General features: G+C 35.3%; 1 protein-coding gene across 7 annotated transcripts in view; it reads right to left on the bottom strand.

Annotated features, from left to right (window-relative positions):
• USP15 (ubiquitin specific peptidase 15) overlaps nucleotides 1–21,019 on the bottom strand; it is an 88,716-nt gene that overhangs the window by 9,468 nt on the left and 58,229 nt on the right. For 5 of the 7 annotated variants that reach the window (XM_037515096.2, XM_037515097.2, XM_054696741.1 and 2 more), the window contains 6 exons: nucleotides 5,547–5,720; nucleotides 2,939–3,097; nucleotides 2,637–2,861; nucleotides 1,051–1,134; nucleotides 870–964; nucleotides 578–769 (listed from right to left, as the gene is read on the bottom strand). In XM_037515096.2, the coding sequence (XP_037370993.1) occupies nucleotides 578–769; nucleotides 870–964; nucleotides 1,051–1,134; nucleotides 2,637–2,861; nucleotides 2,939–3,097; nucleotides 5,547–5,720 (929 nt within the window). Of the gene's footprint in view, nucleotides 1–577; nucleotides 770–869; nucleotides 965–1,050; nucleotides 1,135–2,636; nucleotides 2,862–2,938; nucleotides 3,098–5,546; nucleotides 5,721–10,473; nucleotides 10,617–21,019 lie in introns of those variants that run through there. The other 2 variants (XM_037515100.2, XR_005125861.2) reach the window with 2 other exon arrangements.

Genomic DNA, 21,019 nt, shown 5'->3' with positions numbered 1-21,019 from the left:
GGAGTCCCCCGAGCCCCTGCCCCTCCCTCTGCACGGCACCGCCTGGTAGCACGGTTAATGAATGCATAAAGAAAACCAGACATGTTGTTTGCAAGATAAAAAAGGGCCCGCTGGCATTCTTGGCCACCTTATATATAATTCTTATCAAAGTCTGAGGGAGACAAAAAGGGATTGCTTTATAACAGTGTCACCCGTGAAAATTTATCTTATTAAATAAAACTGTTAGTATGATTTCTACAATAGCAGTGTGTATAAAGAAAGCATCTGACATTTGCTAGAGCAGCGTGCATATATCATAAATGGCTATTTTCTTCCCACTATAAACTCTTGGTATAAGACAACTAAAAGACTTCATGCCGCTGAGGTCTGAAATGACCTCAGTAACGTGTTTTACTTGATCACTCCAGGAACTAGACTAGGCCACAGCTTAAGTTTTGAAACCGCCACCTGTATAAGCAGAGCTGAGACAGCACAGGTGCATCCAGTTACATTCTGGTAGCACCGTGCGTGTTCACTGTTGTTGGCCGTCTTAGTATTTTATTTGCAACATGTTAATGTAGAATTGTCCAGCACTTACCACATCCTCAAAAGGAGGAGGTTATACAGTTTGTCTTCGGTATTGTTTCGGGGAACGGCCATAAGAAAAGGTTGACCAAAAAGTGAGGAGCCGGTATGGTGGGTGTAACTTGAGTGTCTAAATTTTTCTCTCAGGCAAACAGGAATAATCACATGCTCTGTATCTTCTGTCCTATTGATATTAATTTCAAACCTATAAGGAAAACACTGACTTTAAGTTCTGAAATCTTTAATGTTACTTCCTTTGAATTTTTTTCTCCAGTAATATTCTGCACCATGAATTTTATACTTACACATAAATATCATCTCGTTCCATAATACTACTAAGGTTTTCATCCACTGCAAATATTCTGTGAAATCTATGATTGTATATATCAGTAACTATCATCTAAAAGGAAATAAAATTCTATTAAGCTGGTTTTACAACACTGAAAAACTAAACAACTTCTATACTTAACACCAGAAACATCTCACCTTATCTGCAGGTACTCCAGACAAAGCAGACAATGCTGTACAAAGGTCAAGTATGTTTCCAATTTTGGGGACAACTACCTTGTACTAAAAAACAAAAAATTATAATGTTTTACTTTGGAAAAAATATTCAGTAGATGAGAACGCTCTCACTGCTGCTCATACATTCACTTAGCATTTGGCTCATACTGTCTGTCTACACTCTCTCCATCATCTTGGGCAACAGTGTACATATGAATGATTTATCTTAGCCTTATTGTTCCTTGGCTTCTTAATTCAAAAACCTGCACTTGGCATTCAACCGTAGTTTGTTTCTTGGACCTGAGACTTCTCCACCTCTAATATCTTTATTTTTATTGAGGTACCATGGGCTTACAACACTGTATATGACTGAAAGATACAGGAGAACATTCTTCATGTGTGGGCCACCACACCACACCACCCATCACAGCACCCACAGTCTCCACCAGTCCAATGTGCTGCCCCCTACCCCGCCACCCCTCCTCCCACCCGCCTCAATTCTACAGGAGATTTCTAAGGTCTTTTATTGATTTGCTTTTATCTGACCCTTTGTTTCTCTATATTCCATATATAAGTGACACCATTTAGCATAGGAATCATGTCTGCTTTTTTAAAAAAAAAAAAAAAAAAAAACAACTAAAGATTCAGTAGGTGTTCAATACGTATTTGGGTGAATAACATTTTTGAATCTGTCTTTTGCATGACCCTAAAGTCCTGAGGCTTCGAAAAGTAGATTTACAAAGTCCCTATCTTTAAAGAACTCATGATCTAGGGGAGGAAAGAGGAAAATAATCAAAGATCAGAATAAAATTTGATAAATAATACCACTGAATTTAAGGAACTAGAAGACAGAAGAGGAAGGAACAAATTTTATTGGGGTGGAGGATCAAATGTCAGAAAAGGATTAACTGTTTAATAAGTAAGAAAATACAGTGCTTTGTTCCACAAAATATTAAAAGGTCCAATTATAACAGCAGGCAATGGGATCAGGAAAGTAAGTGATATTAAGGATACCATGAGGTTCTTGAATAAGCAAAAATAGATATTACAAATGGCTGAAAGATTTCAACTATTAAATGATGAGAAACAAGTATTTTTAGATTGACTAAATTTTCATTTCTCTTGCAAGTTCTTAAGATGTCTAAAAATGACAGGCATTTAAATATACTATTATACTAACATATCATGTATCAAAATATGTATTATTAGTTTCACTTGCAATAGACACTAGGAAAAAAATTATAATGATCATTAAAGAAAGTTCAAGTTGAAAAAGAGGGAACAAATACTAAGTTTGAAAACTAACATTCACCCCAACATTCTAAAGTCAGACATCTTCTCATTTTTCTTTGATAAGAAAATCTCTCGGAATTTTGTCTTTACATGACAAATGATACTTTGAATCATTACCTTTTCAAGATTTGAAAAATTGTATTAATTTCCAAGGTAATAAGCTTATAAAATCTCTCACAAAAATAAACTTCTTATATTAAATTATCTTGAGGCATTAAAAACTCCACAAGAAATTTTTTATAAAATTAACAAATGCAAAGCCAGTAGTTACTTACCTGCATAGGTTTGGTAAGTGGATCCATTCTAACTAAGTAAACTTCCAAGGTCCGCTCCTTTTTCATAGGCAATGGAAGTGTCAAGTAACAAAAAGGATCAAAGGTGACTGAAATCTTAGCACATTCAGGACAAACTAGGGTTGATTTGAAAAGGCCATGAAATATATCTACTATGATAGAATCATTTCTTTTTAGATGATTTTCCCAGGCTTCTTCAGCAACCACCTGTAAGGAAAAAGGACAAAGATTACAAAGAGAAGTGCATTATTTTAACAATGGGGACATAACATCATTGCATTTACCTTATCAGGCCTTCCATCAGCATCTTTTAACTGTATATATGGTTTTTTCCTAATTCTATTCAAATCCTCATGTAGTCCATCTAATAGGAAAGCTAGTAATTCTTGACAGTCCTGTTGCTGGTATCCAGAGAACTGAGGTGCAAAACGTCCTACCTGTGTCTGTAAAAAAAGCAAAACTATAAAATCAGTTCTAAGGATAAGACTGACTTCAAACACACACACACACACACACACACACACACACACACACACACACGGATTCTCATTATTCATGATTCCGTTGTCAATTTATTTATTAACTTTGTAAGCCCCAGGACTTTTGTAGTCATTTGTAGCTATGAGCAGAGTGGTGAAAAGATCCGAGTTGCCTGGTGTACATGTTCCCAGCTGGGTCACCAAAGGAGACACTCCACCTTCTTGTTACTACCCAAACACGTGTTCTTTTGTGGTCTACTCAGTGCTGTGCTTTCCAGCATTTTTTTTTTTTGTGCTTTTTGTTGCTGATTCTGCTATTGACAATGGTTCCCAAGTGTAATGCTGAGGTACTGGTGAGTGTTCCTCCGCACAAGAAGGTTGTGATAGGCCTTAGAGAAAAATACGTGCTAGATAAGCTTAGTTCAAGCACAGTCATAGTGCTGCCGGCCAGGAGTGAAGTGATAATCAACATGTCTTAAACAAGGTGTCTTCAGATACAAGCACACATATAACAAGATGACGTATTCACCGGTGAATGTGGAATGTGGAAATGTGACCAGAGGATTTCCAGAATCTGATATGGACTTCCCCTAGGTCAATCCAGTAAGCACGCTGACGTCACAGAACATAACTGCTATGAATAATGATAATGGGTTGGAGTATATATATGGTGTGCACGCACACACACACACAGTAGGAATGTTCTATTTTGTTTGTAATCTCAGTAAGCACTCAATGAAGTTTATCTGGGACAAAACAGCCAGCACATGGGATCCTTTAAAAACACACACAAACATACATGCATTAATCATCGCTTGGTCTTAGTTTTTTTTTTTAGTTATCAATAGCTGTTTATATCTGCCAGAGTTTTTACTGATGATTTTAAATCTTAGCTCCAGGGCTTCCTATTGCCTCGCGTAAAAATCTGGTTTTCATTCTCGCTGTATCACCACAACCACACATTTAAAACTCTTTTTAAAATAACTGATCAATAAAATAGAAGAGAAATACTAACCTTGAGAAAAGAACAAGGAGAAAATATGGTAAAGTTTTGTACACAGGACTGGGAAACACTAAGGACCATTATTAAAATTCATTAACATTTTTGGGGTCACTAGAAAAAATGACTAAACTCTTATTTAGCATCTCTGTACAAAAAGAGGATGAATTTTACAGAGATAACAGAAACACTGTGCTAATAATTTTCCTAGCCTTTGCTTCACTAACAATTTTTTAATGGGACTGAAAACAAATGTGAAAGAAAAAAAAAATCAGGTATCTAGAGTCTATTTACACATAATTTAAAAGAGAATATCTAGTAAAATAAAACTAAATGGAATCATGGGTAAGGGCTAAGAGCTGATTTTCTGAACTAGTCTGTTTAGAAAGTAAAAGAGTTTAGAAAGTTAAAGAAGATAAATGCAGGAATTTTTTAACTTGCTGTTTTTACCCTGTTTATCCTTAACTAGTTAACCTACTAGTAATAACTAGTTAACTAGCTATTTACTTACTAGTTAATTAAATGTTGCCTAGTAGATGTGCTATATCAAAGTCATTTGTTAATATTAATAATGGCTGGAAACTTTACTTTTCATTCAATTTAATGTTTGTTTTGAAGACTAGTTTCATTTAAAAAACTCCTAAAACTCAGAACAATTCAAATTAAGAATTCAATGACATAGCCAGATTTAACCTGTAATTTGTAAAAATATTTACGTAGTTTTCTCAGAAATGTAACATATTCGTACACAACCTGCAAATGTTCACTGCTCCCGTTCTACAGTCCTTTTGTGCCATCCCTGCGCTTCTCAACCTCTATTCAGCATTTCCCTCACTACCCCACGACTTCCTAGGTATTTTAAGCTCTTTCTCTGCTCCATCCTCTGCCCTGGCATTTATACTGTTTATCTATTTACGTGCTGGGTCCCTTTGGAGGGACACACACTATTGTAATAAATATGATTTTTTAAATTTTGTATTTTTTAATTTTTTACACCATTGTTCATTTTTAAACAATATTTGCTCCCCCCCCACCCCGTCAGGTGTCGTCCCCAGAGAGTTTCCTTCCCCAGTGCGCCCGTGCACCCTCACCTGTGCGCCTCCCTCCCTCCCTCTGACCCCTCTCCCGCCTCGTCCCCTGCAGGATGTCTCTGGTTTATAATTGTCTGTTTTTGCTTTGCTGTGGTTTGAACTGTTTTTATTTTTTTACACTGGTGTCTTACTGGGTTCCCCTCTATTCCTGCTATAAGTGAAACCATCCAATATTTTCCTTTTTCTTTCTGGCTTATTTCACTGTGCATGATCCCTTCTAGTTCCATCCTATAGCTATGATTTTTTGTTCCTCCTCCGAGAGAAGCAATTTCTCCCTCTGCAGGTGAGATAGCCCTCACCGAAATGTATTCACTGTACTAACCTTAAAGGCTCTTGGTGTGACGTAGCTAAATTTTCCAGACCACATCTGCTTGATCAATTCAGCATAAGATTTGGCTATTTCACCTCTCATTCCCAAGGGATTGTCAAAATTCAGTTCTTCTTGATATTTATCATTGAGGAAATATTCAGTAAGTGGAGGGGTGTTGCTCAAACACTGCAAAAAATAAAATACATTTAAAGTAAAAGTAACCACATATTTATTTTCCTTAAAACATGTTAAAATTAAGAGAAACAAAGTTATCTGTAATAATGACACAGAGAAAAATTTAAATGGTTTATTGCATTAATAAGGAACTGGTGAGACTTCCAAATGATGCACCAACTATTCATTACCCAAATTTCAAATCAATTATTTAGAATAAATGGAAACACTAACATTTGTGCCTGTAAAATCTGCATTAATTTTAACCACAATAAACTGTTAACTGGGAGAGCAGCTCAGTTTTCTTTCCTTCTTTTACCTGATGGGTAGAAATTACAGGTTGTCTACTCATCCCAGGCACCTGCAAATCAGCCTGAGTAGGAACTGAGACAGCATGCTAGCCAGAGCTTAACCTTTAAAGTGGTATTTATTGGTTTCACTGTCAATTCCTTATGATGAAAGAGCAGCCTCTCCACTTCCATGTGGTCAACCATTTTTCAGAAGGGAGGGCACAGACGCGTGAGCCTGGGAAACAAACGCCTGCTATGTGAGCTCCGGTGAAGCATGTTTTTCTGGCTTCCAGCTCCTCTTTAATTCATGAAAATCCAACATTTCTCCATGACAAGATTAAAAACTATGAGTAAGTTGATTCTCCCACTATTTTCCATTTTGAAAGAAATAAATTAGGATTTAAATTAAAACAGACAGTGGAAGTATAGTTTTACACAGTATCTTAGTCTCAAGATAGAATAATTTTATATTGAATCATACAATTTTACCTTGTTATGAACCCAATGTTACTTTATCAGTTAGACATCTAGCATCATTAAGTAGGATATGCAATGACTGACACAGTCATATGGATCATAGATAACTTAAATTTTTTTCTGCAACAGGAAGATACTTGTCTTATTAGAGTTCTGTGGCAAAGGACTCAAAAGTGAGGTGAGTTAGTTGCATGTAAAAATAATAGAAATCCACTGTTATGAGAGCTCAGAGAAATCAAAGTTTTTCAAAGCTTGCTTACCTCTTATTTGCATTAAGTTAAACAGTTATGATAGTTATGAGAGATTCATCGTGCTGGGTTCATGTCCATAACCTTGATACTGTAAACAAACTATGACCATATACCATGTGCTATTTTGACGAAACTCCAAAATTTAGTATATTCAATTTTTGGAAATAAATTATGGTGATCTGTTTTGTGATTTCAGTTACAATCTATGTTTACTAAAATAACCACAGTATAGGAAGGAATAATAGTGTCCAAATTAACAGGCTGTGTCCCCTACCCCAAGGCAAAGAGGAGAACAGTTTTAATATTGAATTTGTGATCGTGTAATTCTTAGGTAATGAAAACAATGTCGTTATTGATGTTTGGTGGAGGCCATCTAGGCCCCAGAGTCGTTTACGTGCCATTTTCAGCAGCAAACAACTTTATGTGTGAGGAAGATAAAGGTAGCCTCGAGTGTGAGGACAAAGAAGGGAAACAGTACTTCTCTGCCGTTTTTCTTTACTCATTTTCTAGCTCAACCTTTCATAATCTCAAACTCCTTCTGAGTTTCATTTTCTCTTTGCCTTTTGTTCTATGTCCTTTTAATTATAAACCCAGCACTGGGGCAGTCGGGCAAGCCAGAACACACCACGCTGCCCGGGTATGGCCACCACGCATCAGCACCCTCTGGTCCAACACGGGGCGGGACCAACACCCGAGAGTCAAGGAGGCACAAGGGATGTCAGAGCGATTTACCCATTCGTTTTCAAATCCTTCTGTTTGCCCAGTTCAGGATTACACTAAGAATACAGTGCTCCACAACTGTCTGCATTACAATTACACAAAGACTCTAAAATGTTTTTTTTGTACTTTACAAGGGCAGGTTTATTAGGAAAAGGAGAAGCAGAGAGGCGCCTGCACCGCCAGAGGCCAGGGGTGGGGTGGGGGGTGGGCAGCTGCCCAAAGACCCCAATTCATGGCTTTACCAAACACCTCGAAGAGCCAAGTTGTGCAAACATGAATAATTTTCAAACTGTTTTCACTTATTTATATGTATCCTTACAGATTCCAAATCCACTGAAACATCTAGACTTTTCTTTTTAATCTTGAAAATACCAAATTCCCCCCCTCATCTTTAAAATGTTACGGCTCTAGGAATCACTCTATTCTTGAAATACTATAAAGACCAATTAAAATAAATGTTCCTGTAGCTTTTGGTATAAACTTCAAGGCACAATTAGCACAGACTCAAACTACTAAAATATTCCATGGCTCAAGTGATATAATATCAGTTTTCAATACCATCATTGTGGCAGAAGAAACCAGATTCTTAAATTTGGTCATAAGCAGTTTGATCTGCAATTAGTTTATGCAACTCATTACTCAATCTTTTAACAGAAGGCAAGTTTAGAAACACAAATATCTTTGACAATTAGAAAAAATTGGATACTTAACTGGCTGCCACTAAACACAATGTTTAAATAATATCATTTCAATAATAAAAATCATAATTATAGCTTTTGAGCATCTCTTTCCGAGAGTCTAGTATTAAAAAAATACCACTTTCCTGTTTGTTTCAAAACAATTTCGTAAGACATATGTATGCTGAGCCTAGATACAGCGATGTAGGAAATTCTACCTTAGCCTCTAAGATGCTTTACTGAATGATTTAATACGGACTGGAAATGGTACAAAATGTGTTGTCCTTATGCTGATACATCACTTACTTTCAGTAAAACTGCACTATAGAGCAAAATCCATCCTTCCTTAACATATGTGGTATTTCTTAGCAAAATCTGAGACTATTATGAATGCATAATAAAAATGAAAAGGAATCATATAAACCGTATGTTATTTTGTGGCTACTCAGGAGTTCTATCGGTCACATGCACGTTGGGCTAGCTTCTGCTAATACAATTGATTTCACCGATTCACACTGACAAATACCAACACTTCAAGTTTTCAGGAAACTATATCTTAACAATTCAACACCAACAAAACGTGGTCCAAACATGAAGTAATGTGATTCATCAAAAAACACATACCTAGGTCATATAGCTTGTAGAGTTTTTATCATTATCATGTTAAAATTAGTTAAGACTTAAGGAAAAGATCCCTAATGCAAAAGAAAGTAAAAAATCTTCAAGTCAGACAAATGTAACCACATTACTACATCTTTCTACATTTAAATATATTTAAAATTATTTTAATTTAAAGTAATCAGTGCATTTAAATTATTTCAATTATTTAATGATTTAAACAAAATATTTAAATATATTTAAATTTTATAATCCCCAGGCAAGTTAACGTTGTGCAAAATTGACAACACCTAAGAATTAACATACTAAATTTCATATTTACTCTATGGTAAGTTTTTGTGAGTTACTAGTTGGCTGACCAGGTGGTTTAGGACATACACTAACGAGTATGAAAAGCTGTTGATCCGGGAAAAACGAGAAGGATGGCTGTGTATGCACAAGCCGATCATTTTGTGAGCTGATCTGACTAGTAAGCGCCTGCTCCTCAAAGTGGCTTTGTGGTTCTCTTCTCGTACTTATATACGCATTTAAAATGCAAACAACAAGTAGTAAGAGCATTCTTGAACTTGAATTTGAATCAGGAGTCTTAAGACGTATTCTCAGTTTACTGTATTAAGACTGAGCCTTAGCATATACTTCTCATAAAATATTCTTCCTCTGTAAGAAATTCTGATTCTTTAAAACTGAATCTCATCACCTCGTACGAATGTTACGTCTTTCTTAGCACCTCCAGGAAGAACTAATATTCCTTCCTCAGGGCTAACTGTACAGCATGAACTCACTGATACTGCATTTATCTCGAAAGCAGAGTCCATGTGGTATTCACCTTTGTATCTTAGGATCTAGAACAAAGCTTGGCATATAAAGCTACAAAGGTGTGCTGAAAGAATGAGAGATTATATGGTGGAAAGATCAGAAGCAGTTCTAGAGAGCAGTGGAAAAGTGCTTGATCGAAGAGGTCTGATTTGTACCCTGAATATAACTATAACTAGAATCTAGAATTTAAAAAATAAAAATCCAAGTAACACATAAAGAGGGTTTCATAAAGAAGGAAAATAACTACTGTAAATGCCCTAATGACTATCAAGATACATCTATATAATAAAAGATGAATGAAGGAAAAATATTTGAAATTTTTTTTATGAAGACTCTTTTTCCAAAACCATCTACCTACTAGAAAATTTTTTTAAAGAGAATTCTTCTAAATAATCAAAATGGACATTTTGCTGTGATTCAATGTATCTAGACTGTTAACCACTGCCACCATAAAGAACTATTTTTGTGAAAGAATCCGTATAGCAACTATTTTATAAGTTATTAATTCTCTGTAAAAACGCTAGTTATAAATTTTCACTCTTAACCCAATATCCTGTAAGTGGAATAGTAGATGAAGAATGATTACAATTACTCTGAAAGTTTTGCACAAAACTTTTCCTTATACACATGCAAAAATCCTATTGCTCTTACGGGGCTTTTGAAAAGTTCTTCCACTAAGTATATTCTGACCAATAAGACGGATAGTTTCTAGAGTTCTCTGGAAAAAGTGTCTCATGCAAGAGTCTCAATTTTACTTTTCACTGTAAATTTCTACATAGTTCAAAGTGTTTAAACTGTTGAAGTGAAATAAAGTTCTACATAACCAAATCTCAAGTCTGTAATCAACATATTTTAGGAAATGAATAATAAATAGCCATCCCAATAACTTGTAATGAAACTGGAATTTCCCCAGTACCTGGAAAATAGCCAAAGTAATCCCCTTCAAAAAGAAAGTTGTCTTTTGTAATGCTGAGTATGAACACTCCCTTTCTGCTCAGGCGCTCCAGAAGCCCAATTCTCAAGTGATCATGTATGCTCACTAGTTTAGTAACCCGGTAACTAGAACAGGAAAGAAAACAAACTTAATTTTTGATTACCTAAAGCCTTTGGTTTTGTGTCACTCATTCTGTAACTGATCAAAATGTAATGGCCACTCACCACCCTTTAAAGAAGTAACTACACCTTCAGACTAACCAATTAAAAAAGCAAAGAACAAAACCCAAAACCAACTGATCTATAATGAGGAAACCATTTTATTTTCTTATGATGTAAAAATAAATCCTCAAGTTTATCAATTATCTTAGCGAATCAACAATTAAATGGATAAAGAATTTTCAGAACTAGCCACATAATTGTTTTTCAGCAACAGTGTAAGTATTTTGCAAAGCTACCGCGGCATTTGGGAGCACTCGGCATTTGGGAGCACTCGGGTAATGTGGGACGCTGGCGCCAACTCTGTGCTGAAAGACAGACAGGAAACTGGATGGGGACCTTACAATAAGGAACCACAAGTAGAAGCCTGTTCCGTCCCCAAGAAGGTTTACAAATAATTTTAAAACATTTAAACTTGATGCTTATTTTTTGGTCATTTTTTTTCTAGGAAAGACAAATCTCATTAACTTAGATATCAAATCTGAAGCGTCTCCACATATTTAGGAAGAGCACATGCAACTACAGCTCTAGTTTGCTTTACACAGTTATTCACTCATTCTTCAAGCTTTCTTTAAAGAACAAATTTAGCTTAAAACATGTAAGTGGATATAACGTCCCTTCTATTTATTTAAAAAATACTCATTTTTTCAAAAAGATTTATTTATTTATACAAGAGGTGGGGTACAGGCCAGAGGCGTGGAGGGTCAGAGGATTCCCCAGAGACAGAGTGGGGAGAAGAACAGGCAGACTGACTGAAAGCCACTGCTGAGGGGAGCAGCGGGGAGACAGGAGAGGTCTGCTGCGCCCTGTGGGTAGCTCCCCAGCCGGCCGGGAATGGAACCTGCACTGCACAGGCTGCGGACAGTTTCACAGGGCTGTGCTCAACCTGCTGCGCCACCTGGGAGGCCCAAAAATCATATCTGAACTCTGCTCCCACCCCTGCAACTAGTTAGTAAAGAGAGAACTGGCATATATGCTACTTTTAATATTGGAATTTTACACAGAAGTAGTTTTAAAGGCAAGATTTTTGAGGTGGACAATATGTGGCCTTACCATTTTTAACATCTAACATTAATTTGGTCACTCTTCTTAAAACATGAATAGAAGTAAACTTCATTTAAAGTTATTGCTATTACCCTTTCTTTCAGGTGCTACTGAATTTCTTTATATACTACTTGAATTAAAGCATTCAAGTGAGCATTACTATGAAAATTATGGGAAGAATGAGAACTAATGGGAAGCATTTTGTTGGTTAGCAAAGAGCTGCGAATACCTTCTTTTCCTTGTACATGAGAGAATTTCCTTGTTACATGAGAAAGGAAATTTCTAAGTTTGTCCCAAAACCACCCTGTTGTTTGCAGAGAATAAATCCCATAAACTAGAGATGTCAGTGCCGAAAAAAGTCGTGATCATGTAAAGGAACACTGATTTTCACATTAAAAGCTGAAAAGTAGCAGTTGGACAGAAGGTCTACTGAAAATATAAATTTTTAGACATATTTTAGGAAATGATTACATCAACAACCACACTATAAACCTTTAGGCAGGTACATTTAAAAGAGGTTTTAAAGCTACTAGGCTGTACTAGCAATTGTCTGACTTTCTTTTGTAGTAGCTAATGAGTGATTAATGTTCAGATGTTCACTTTAATGGGAACATTGTAAAATCAAATGATTCTAATACTGTGTTAGATATTTATATTTTAATGAAGGAAAGTTTATGAATTCAGTTCTAATGCTAACTATCTTCTCTCCTGCCCCATTAATAAGTCAAGATTAGCTCACTATAAAACAAGTGCTAGTATTTTTGGCAAGCAAGATAGTCAAAGGACAAGAAAAAACAATGGTTCACTGTAAATATTTTGTGTCCAACCTTCTGCATATACCATTTAGTAAAGAAATGTTTTGAATAAGCAAGTCTGGAGAAATGTATTTGTTGATCTTTTAGTTCTTCTGTGGTTCTATTGGAAAGGCACATACAGGAAGGCAGAGAGTAGAAAATTGTTGAAAAGTCTGATTTATGACATTCTTTAAGAGAAACCACCAATGACAGGCCATTAAATTAGGCCCACAACTAACAACATGCACTCTGGCAACTCTCAAGTGACAGCACGAACTACGTATGAAGGCTTCCAACTTTCACAATCAGAAAGAACTTTAAATTTGTCCAAATTCCTCAACAAATACTAAGATCATTATTTAATGAATCTCTAGAAATATATAGCTGATATTATGAAGTCTGAAAGTGTTTTCCTATCCCAGGCGTTACTAAAATGGCAGCTCAGTCCGTGTGCTATAAGACTGGTGTCACTGGCGGGACATAAACTACACTATTTGCTGGACTTCACATACATTTTGGTAAGTCTTTGACCTTTTGCTTTAAGAAGTCAATAACATATAATGTGCTAGAATTCATTTTAAAATTACTGGGTATTTCTGAGGTTTAGACAGCTCCAGAAGTATTCATCTGGTCCAAGTCAATTTCTAAATATTTCTGGTAAAATATATTCTAATGCAGAGTTTCTTAAAACATCTGTAAGGGTTGACTAAGTTTTAAAAAATATCCTGTTCAATCACAGACTAATACTTTTGTAAAATACTATAAAAATAAACCACTACAAACACGATAGGAAAACATACAAGTGAAGTCCCATTTATTATTTTAGGTTTAATAGATATTAAATTACCTTGCTGAACAGTTATACAAGTTCTGGATCACTTCTACTTCCTGTACTTATGCCAGTGAGTATGTCTCATCCCTACTGTGGAAATGCTGCTCTCATGTACTTACTACTACCTGGCACCATGCCAAACACTGGAGAGATAAAAGAAAGTCAACTAATTCATGACTCATGTTAATGATTCTGTTAAAAGGTATTTCTCCAGGAGATAAGGAAACAGGGTGGGCTGGGGAGTGTGGCAAAGGCAAAAAGTAAGTTCTCGGTATACACCAAGTGAGACACTTATGAATTCCAAGAAATGAAAGTAGTTTTGGCTAAAGAAGTAAGGGTCCAGTTTGAATTTTATCCTTCAGGTGATAGGAAACTGGTTTCAAGCAAGAAAGCAATAATCATTTGTATTTTAAAGCAACGTAAATGGAAGCAGGGTACCAAATGGATTGAAAGAAGTTAAACAGTGAAAGCGATGAGTTAGATATATTTCAATGGTTTCACATAAAAAGTGCTCCAGTACTGCAATAATGCACAGGCAGGAGGAGAGAGTTGAGAAGTGGGACAAACAGGGCTTGGGTGAGCCTCAGGTATCTGACGTGGTTACTGGCTGGGTAGTTGAACCCGCCTGTTCTGCTCCCCACTGTCTCTGGTGAATCCTCTCACACACCCCTCCCCCACACTTCTGGCCTACACCACGGTTCTTGGATGCATAAATAAAAAAAAAAAACTTTAAAAAAAAAGTACATGAAATAAAAACATCAGATTTCTGGGAAGAAATGTGCCTCTAATAGTTATATACTGGAGAGAACTCAGGAGGTAGACAGATTTGATAATTGTCAGTTTTAAATGTATGTCAGCGCTTCAAAGGTAAACAGAACACACCAAGAACCTACCAAGAAGGTGGTCACGAGTGTTATCAAAATGCAATTTCTATGGTCAGAGTGATGATAATAACAGCAGTTGATAATTACATACTGTTACTATGTGCCAAACGCTTTTTAAGCACTTTATTCTAATTTAGCAGACGAGTAAACTTAGAAGTTTCTTATCCAAGGTCACACAACTTTTAAGTGGAGAAGGATTTCAATTCCCGAAGTCATGCTCTACAATCCATGCTCTGAACTTACGATGCTGTGCTGCAAGGTAAGGATACGGAACAGGACGTGACAAAGCAGGGAGAAGGACATACCATCCCTGTCAAGAGTCAAGGGTCATCCTAGCCACCTAATCACTCCATTTACCGCCCCCCACCCCCTTATTAAAAAAGACTCGGTGCAAGGAAGACAGTGGAGAGGTAAGGTTAAAGGTATAGACCAAAATGTATATGATTAGTGGGATGAGTCTGGGGCAAGGTAATAGAGGCCGAGGTGTAATCATAATGACAGACACAATTCTGTTTTGGTCTTCAAGGAAACCACCTTAAAAATGTTACAATTAAGAATTTCCTTATAAACAGTAATATTTTTGTCAAAAATGTCTTCAGCTTCTTTTAGAAACTGTTACTGAAAGATTTCTCCTGTCAAAGTAGACAAAGCTTACAAAAACCTTAGACAATTACTGAAGAATTATTACCAAATCTGTAAAATACATGTATATATATATAATGAAAACGTATGTCAATGATTCAGTTTACATTCAAAGTAAAATCTCTAAATGAAGGCCAGGAACAGATTTTTATTATACACACAAAACCTGATTAAAAAGCAGAGAGGGTATTTTTCCAGTAAACCCTTCAAATTCCAATGAACATCACCTTTGAATTACTTTAAGAGGCTAGACACTTGGTTACACTGATCCTGTCATTGCTGAAAATATTTTAGCACTTACTTTTCTTTAGAGCTGGAACACAAATAATAAAGCATCAGTACATGGTACACAGGAAATGCCAGTATGTATTCACTGAGTATATGAACTAACTATTAACTGTTATGGTGAAACAAAAGAATTTCTGAGCAGGAAAGTCTATGATAGAAAAATGTGAGGACAGGCATGACCTATAATGTTCAAGTTGTACTTGATAATTCTCTGCTCTTCTTTATGACCAAATAAACAAAACATAAGACTTAAAAGATAACAATATACTACACAAAATGAAATCAGGACCAACTCAAATGTCACTTCTTGGTGAATCCTTATTTATATCCAAATCTCTTTTCTCATTGCAACATTTGGCCGATCATGTTTTCTATCATACTATAGATTATATCTTATTTATTCAGATGACTATCTCACTTACTAGAACATGAACTTCTAGAGGTTAGGAACTGTATCTTTCAACTCTTTGTCATCAATGTTACAATTTGCTTGACACAGAGCAGAGACTTAGAGGATTTTTTTTGGATTAGCTATGCAAATTAGCCCAATAAAAGCAAGCAAACTAGTTGGGTTGCTCTTAATTCTTTTGTGCCTTTCTCCAAGCCAAAATGCATGAACTTAAGTCATTTATTTTAGGCACCATTTAAACACTGCCAGAGGAAATCTCAGGTGAATACTTACACCATTCCAAATTGATCTCCCACCTCATAGGAGAGCTCAATACTGTTTGAGCAGTCTTACACTTTCTTTCTTAGCTAATGATCTGGTCTGATTTTAGGGTAATGGAAGTGATCAGAAAATTTAGAAAGTATCTGCATTCACAGTCTCTTTTCAAAATTCTGTTGCAGCAGTAGTGTCATTCATTAAAAAACTGTAATTTAAATTCTTGTGACCTCTTTTTTCTTAGAAGCCCTCATTCAGATGAAATCTTTTCCATGATTTTAAACAGCACCTACAAACAGTCACATTTCTAGTTGCAGTCAGGTGTCAGGTCTGTATCCCACACTACAACACCCACCAGCCTACGCTGTATCTACTTAGCACCTACCTACTTCACAGGTAGATGGATTATAACTACAAATGGGATATGCCTAAAAATGAATTTATAATCTTCTCCTGACCCAAAACCAATCCTGTTACACTCCTCCCACCACTTTGATTTCCTTAAATGACGGTCACTATGCTGTGAGGTGGGCCAGACTGTCGTATGGGACCTGGGAAGGTAGTTACTACCATATGCAGAGGGAGTTAGGCTTGTTCCCTGCAGTCCTTGTGGCAAGAAACCTCTACTCTCCAAGTAACAGATGTAAGGTATTTCTTTAGCAATACACTTATTCCCGTAGTTGTGAAAAATAAATTCTTGCTCTATATATCCTGTCCCCAAAGCAGCTGCCTGCAAATTCAGGCAGCCCGCCCTACCCTTCTTTCTTTTTCCAAAAAGAAATGACACTCTTCCTTTACCTTAGCTCAAAAACTACACAAAAAGTAAAAACATGGGGATATGTGTTGAAAAGTGAATGATGCTAAAACAAATAAAGCAGATTTTGGTGATAGTTTCTCATGTAATTTTTGGTATGTAATGTACCAAAGGAACGCAAATAACAGTTTAATTTCTTGGATTAGAGAAAATTGTTCTAGAAAGAAATTTAAATTTTCAGAGAGCCATATTATCAGTTTATGAGAAATAATTCTTTTCTTTAATACCTTAACCAATTTTTTAAATTCTATGTCTCAAGGTAGGTTTTTTCTTTCTTTTCTTTTTTTTTTTTTTTGGTGGTTACTATATTCAGTCGGCTATAAAGGTGGTTAATCTGAATAAAATCAGCTTCATGTTCAACCAGGCTTCTAAGAATTTGTATTCCAATAGATGCAAAAAGAATGTCTCCAGATGAGAAGAGAACTGCATTAATTACATTTGAAAATACAAAGTACTACAACAGAAGTAATAATTTATGGAATGACTTAGTCACTAGTTTACACTATAATGAAAATGTAGTTTCCTAAAAAATGTTTTTCTGTATCATTCTCTAAGTCTTATGAAAACTTTCAAAATTTTTGTTCGACACTCTTCTGGAATTTCCTAAATAATTTCTTTCCTAATGCGAAAAAAAAAGCTGACGCTCAAGATGCTTGGAACCCAGCTGAGTCTGCATTGATGACAGAAATCATGAACAGGCCTTTCACTATTATAATTTTTTTCAATGACTTTCTAGAGTCTTCTTAGGAGCCTGATTATGTCGAAGTAAAGAATTTGAAAACAGCCACCTTACGCCACACTGCCTTCCGGTGGAAAAGGCCATATCACTTTCCTGCTTCGGAAGACTTGCTTCTTCCAGGAAGCCAATCATGAGCCTCCTAGGCCTTGACAATGTAAAAGACACGGGTTGGCGTGCTCCTGAATCTACTTAACTAATGCTAATTAAAATTACCCTCAAGAATATAAATTAAAAAAACTAGACATACAACGGATGAATACATTGAAGGCGCTGAGAACTAGTCTGCTAACTTATTTGAACTCTAGGACATGGTGGCATAAGTACATTGTCACTGTTTAAGAGGCTAAAGCCAGGTGTAACTTAATTTTAATTCCCTGCAAATTTAATATCCGCAGACAGTTAGTTCTGTATTACTATGTACTTTACCTAAGCGTTTTCCCAGGGAGAGCTAAACAAACACAACTCAAAAATGGAGATGATAAATACCATTATTGCAAAAAAAGAAAATGAAGTGAAAAAGAATAAGTTGATTCAATTCTTTCTTCACTTCTTAGATTCAGCCAAAGTAGAATAAGATTTGTAGGAAAGTAAAGATCCAGAGACCATATAAGGTAGAATTTATCTAGTCACTCTGCTTAACCCCTTGAGTTTAAAAAAAGACAAATATCAACCTAATAATACTCATTTATGATGTCCTAGCCGTGATCTTCAGAGATGTGTATCATCAACTCAGCCCTAAAAAAATTTACAAGACACGGGTACTAGTATTTTCCTCATCCCATGAGAAAAATGAGTGGTGAAAACAACATGTCTAGGGTGACACAGTTAATAAGGAGAGAATTGTTTTCAATCCAGGTGGTGTAACTTCATAGTCTGTGCACTTAACCTATATTATCATTTTTTTTCATCTGTTCTTTTTTCCAGTCAGAATATAGTTCGTAAACTGTTCCGTAAGAGTCCTGGGTCCCTCTAAGAAAGCTTCTGAGACCATTAAAAAAGTAAAGGAAAGTAGATGGAACTCTGTTTATTTCACCCAACCAAAGCAATTTCCTTACATCTGTTTAAATATTGAGGATACAATTAAAGTTTTCATCATCATCATAATATTTTAAAAAACGTTTCAAGTTAAAAAACGAGAAGTTCGAAGCTTAGAATACTGGGACTATAATCTTTCAGGTCAATATTTATGTCCAAAAGTATCTCACGTGCTTGGTATTCAATAAATATTAATATACTGAAACTAAAGGGCAGTACTCTATTCATCAGAAAAAATACATCCATACCATTGATCATCAGATAAAATCTTTGACTATAAAATAAATAAAAGCCAAAATAAAAGCCAAAAATCAACATTTCAAGGCCACCGATGGCTTAACCTATTCTCACATAGAAAAATCAGAAATGCTTTTCACACTTGTATATTCTAGATATGTCAATAATTATACTGCCTGAAGTACTAAAATGTCCACTCGTATTTTTAGGCTTATTGAATTAATGCAAGAAGTTACATTAAAATTCAAATTATCAGTAGAAATGTTATTTTATAGTATTTCCTGAAGTTCATCAACGGCCTTCTGTTTCATAGAAGTTACAAGTAAATTTGCCTCAACGAAAATAGTTACAAGGAACAAAAACATAATTGAAGATATACTATATAAATATTCTTTAAAAAATCTACTTAGTTATTAACCTTTTCATTTTTGAACGTACATTGTGTTTACGTAACAGAGAAATAAAGGTTACGGTGGCCATTTGTTTTCCCTCCTATAGTGGATTTTTTCAGCCTGAGATCTGCATCTAATCAATTACAAATCAAAGAAACACTTAAAAAAAATTAAGACTGAAGTACTAGTTTTCCCAATTCTAAATTTGCATTAAAAGTCAAAGCAGCAAAAATAAAACTCATTTTTTCTCTTCCCCAGCTTAATTGGAAAGTTCTATTTTAAAGAACATTTTCCATTTAAGATACAGACATGAAATAACACTGAGTACCTAAAATATTTTGCTGCAATTTTCATCAATTTTTTTCCTTATGATTATTACCATAAAATAGCAAGCTGCAACTCCTAACAAACCACACCTTCATCAGCATGTCTCAGTTGAACTGGAAGATGTGAACATGAAATATACTGGGAGGTCAGCATTAGCTCTACCAATTTATTGTAATAAAATAGTTTTGAAAAGTAAAACAAATGAAGTTTGTGATACGTTGAACATAACAAACAAGAAAGTTCAACAAATACAAAAATTTAGCTTGACATAGCTAATTAGAAGATTTCATTTTAATACTTATGTTTGAAAAACTGCAGTTAACCATGTGGAGACAAAACATTAAATATACTTTCAAAGATAGACTTTAGTCTGAATGCAAGTTAGAACTCTCCATGAATGAATACAGACCATTCTTTTAATCCCCAAACTTTTAATGCCTGTGCTGTTAAAATATTTTCTTAATCCTTATGAAATAAAACCAAGATAACAACATCAAGCTATACCAACCAGAGGAATGACAGAGCACGGGTAAGGAATTATATGAAAATTAGTATGACTTGGTGACAGGAGAACAGATTTTCTGGTTGCTATAATCACTGTTTATAGAAAACACTTTCAGACACCACTACTATAGATGATGTTCAGTGATCGGGAGGCTCATCTAATAGACACTCATGCAAAAACTCCCCCTGCCTGCCCCACCCCCACCTCTGAAGCTCAGCACTACTGAACTGTGGTGTGTCATCTGAATCAGGACAGTAGTATGCTTGCATACTCTTCTTGATAAGCTTCCTTTCTCTTCTTCCAGAACAATCAAGAGAAAAAAATTTAAAATTTTAATTATCTAACACTATATCCTAGAAAAACAATTTTGAGCAAAGTAATATACACTGAAGTATGAACAACATTACTCATTAAAGATTTCAAGGAGGAGGTGATTTACCTACACAGTATCTGCTTCAACAGACAAGCTCTTTCCTAATATCGTCAACTCTAAACCAAAAAACCAGAACCGAACCAATTATGTGGCCCCTTGGCCTTTCTAAAAGACTGTCACCTCCTAGACAGAGCCAAGTTAAATCCTTATTTTCTATAAATGCTGTATAAACAATGGTTATGAGACAACTGAATTAAATACATGTTCAAAAGGATTTTAGAATTTTGGATGATGAAGAATCCTATACTTTTCTCAGACAAAAAGATCTGCAATATTGTCCTTATTAATCCATATTCTACATTTAATCTATACTTTGGGCATAGGAAATTAAGTATTAAAATATAGAGAACAAAAAATTGACAATTTAAAATGAAATTCAGAATTTGCAAACAGACAGCAAAAAATGATTAAAGTTTAAATTTCAAAACCAGTCTGTCATTATTTTGAGTTTTTGAGACAGAATTTTAAAATGGAATGAAATAACCAGTATGAATTTTATACTCAGTGACAGTGATATTTAAAAAATAAAGACAACTCGCATTACTTCAATCAATGACATAAATATTTAACAAGTTGGAAAAGAACACGGATGAGAGCAAGATCGGGAAACTCACTGGAGAGATAAAGGGGAAAAAGGAACATAATCTCAGATCCCCAAATTAAGAGATCTTTAAGGAAAA

The sequence above is a fragment of the Talpa occidentalis genome, unplaced genomic scaffold (genome assembly GCF_014898055.3).
Source record: "Talpa occidentalis isolate TD23 unplaced genomic scaffold, MPIMG_talOcc4v2.1 talOcc4.16, whole genome shotgun sequence".
Classification (NCBI taxonomy): domain Eukaryota; kingdom Metazoa; phylum Chordata; class Mammalia; order Eulipotyphla; family Talpidae; genus Talpa; species Talpa occidentalis.
This window is presented reverse-complemented; position numbering and strand designations above follow the sequence as displayed.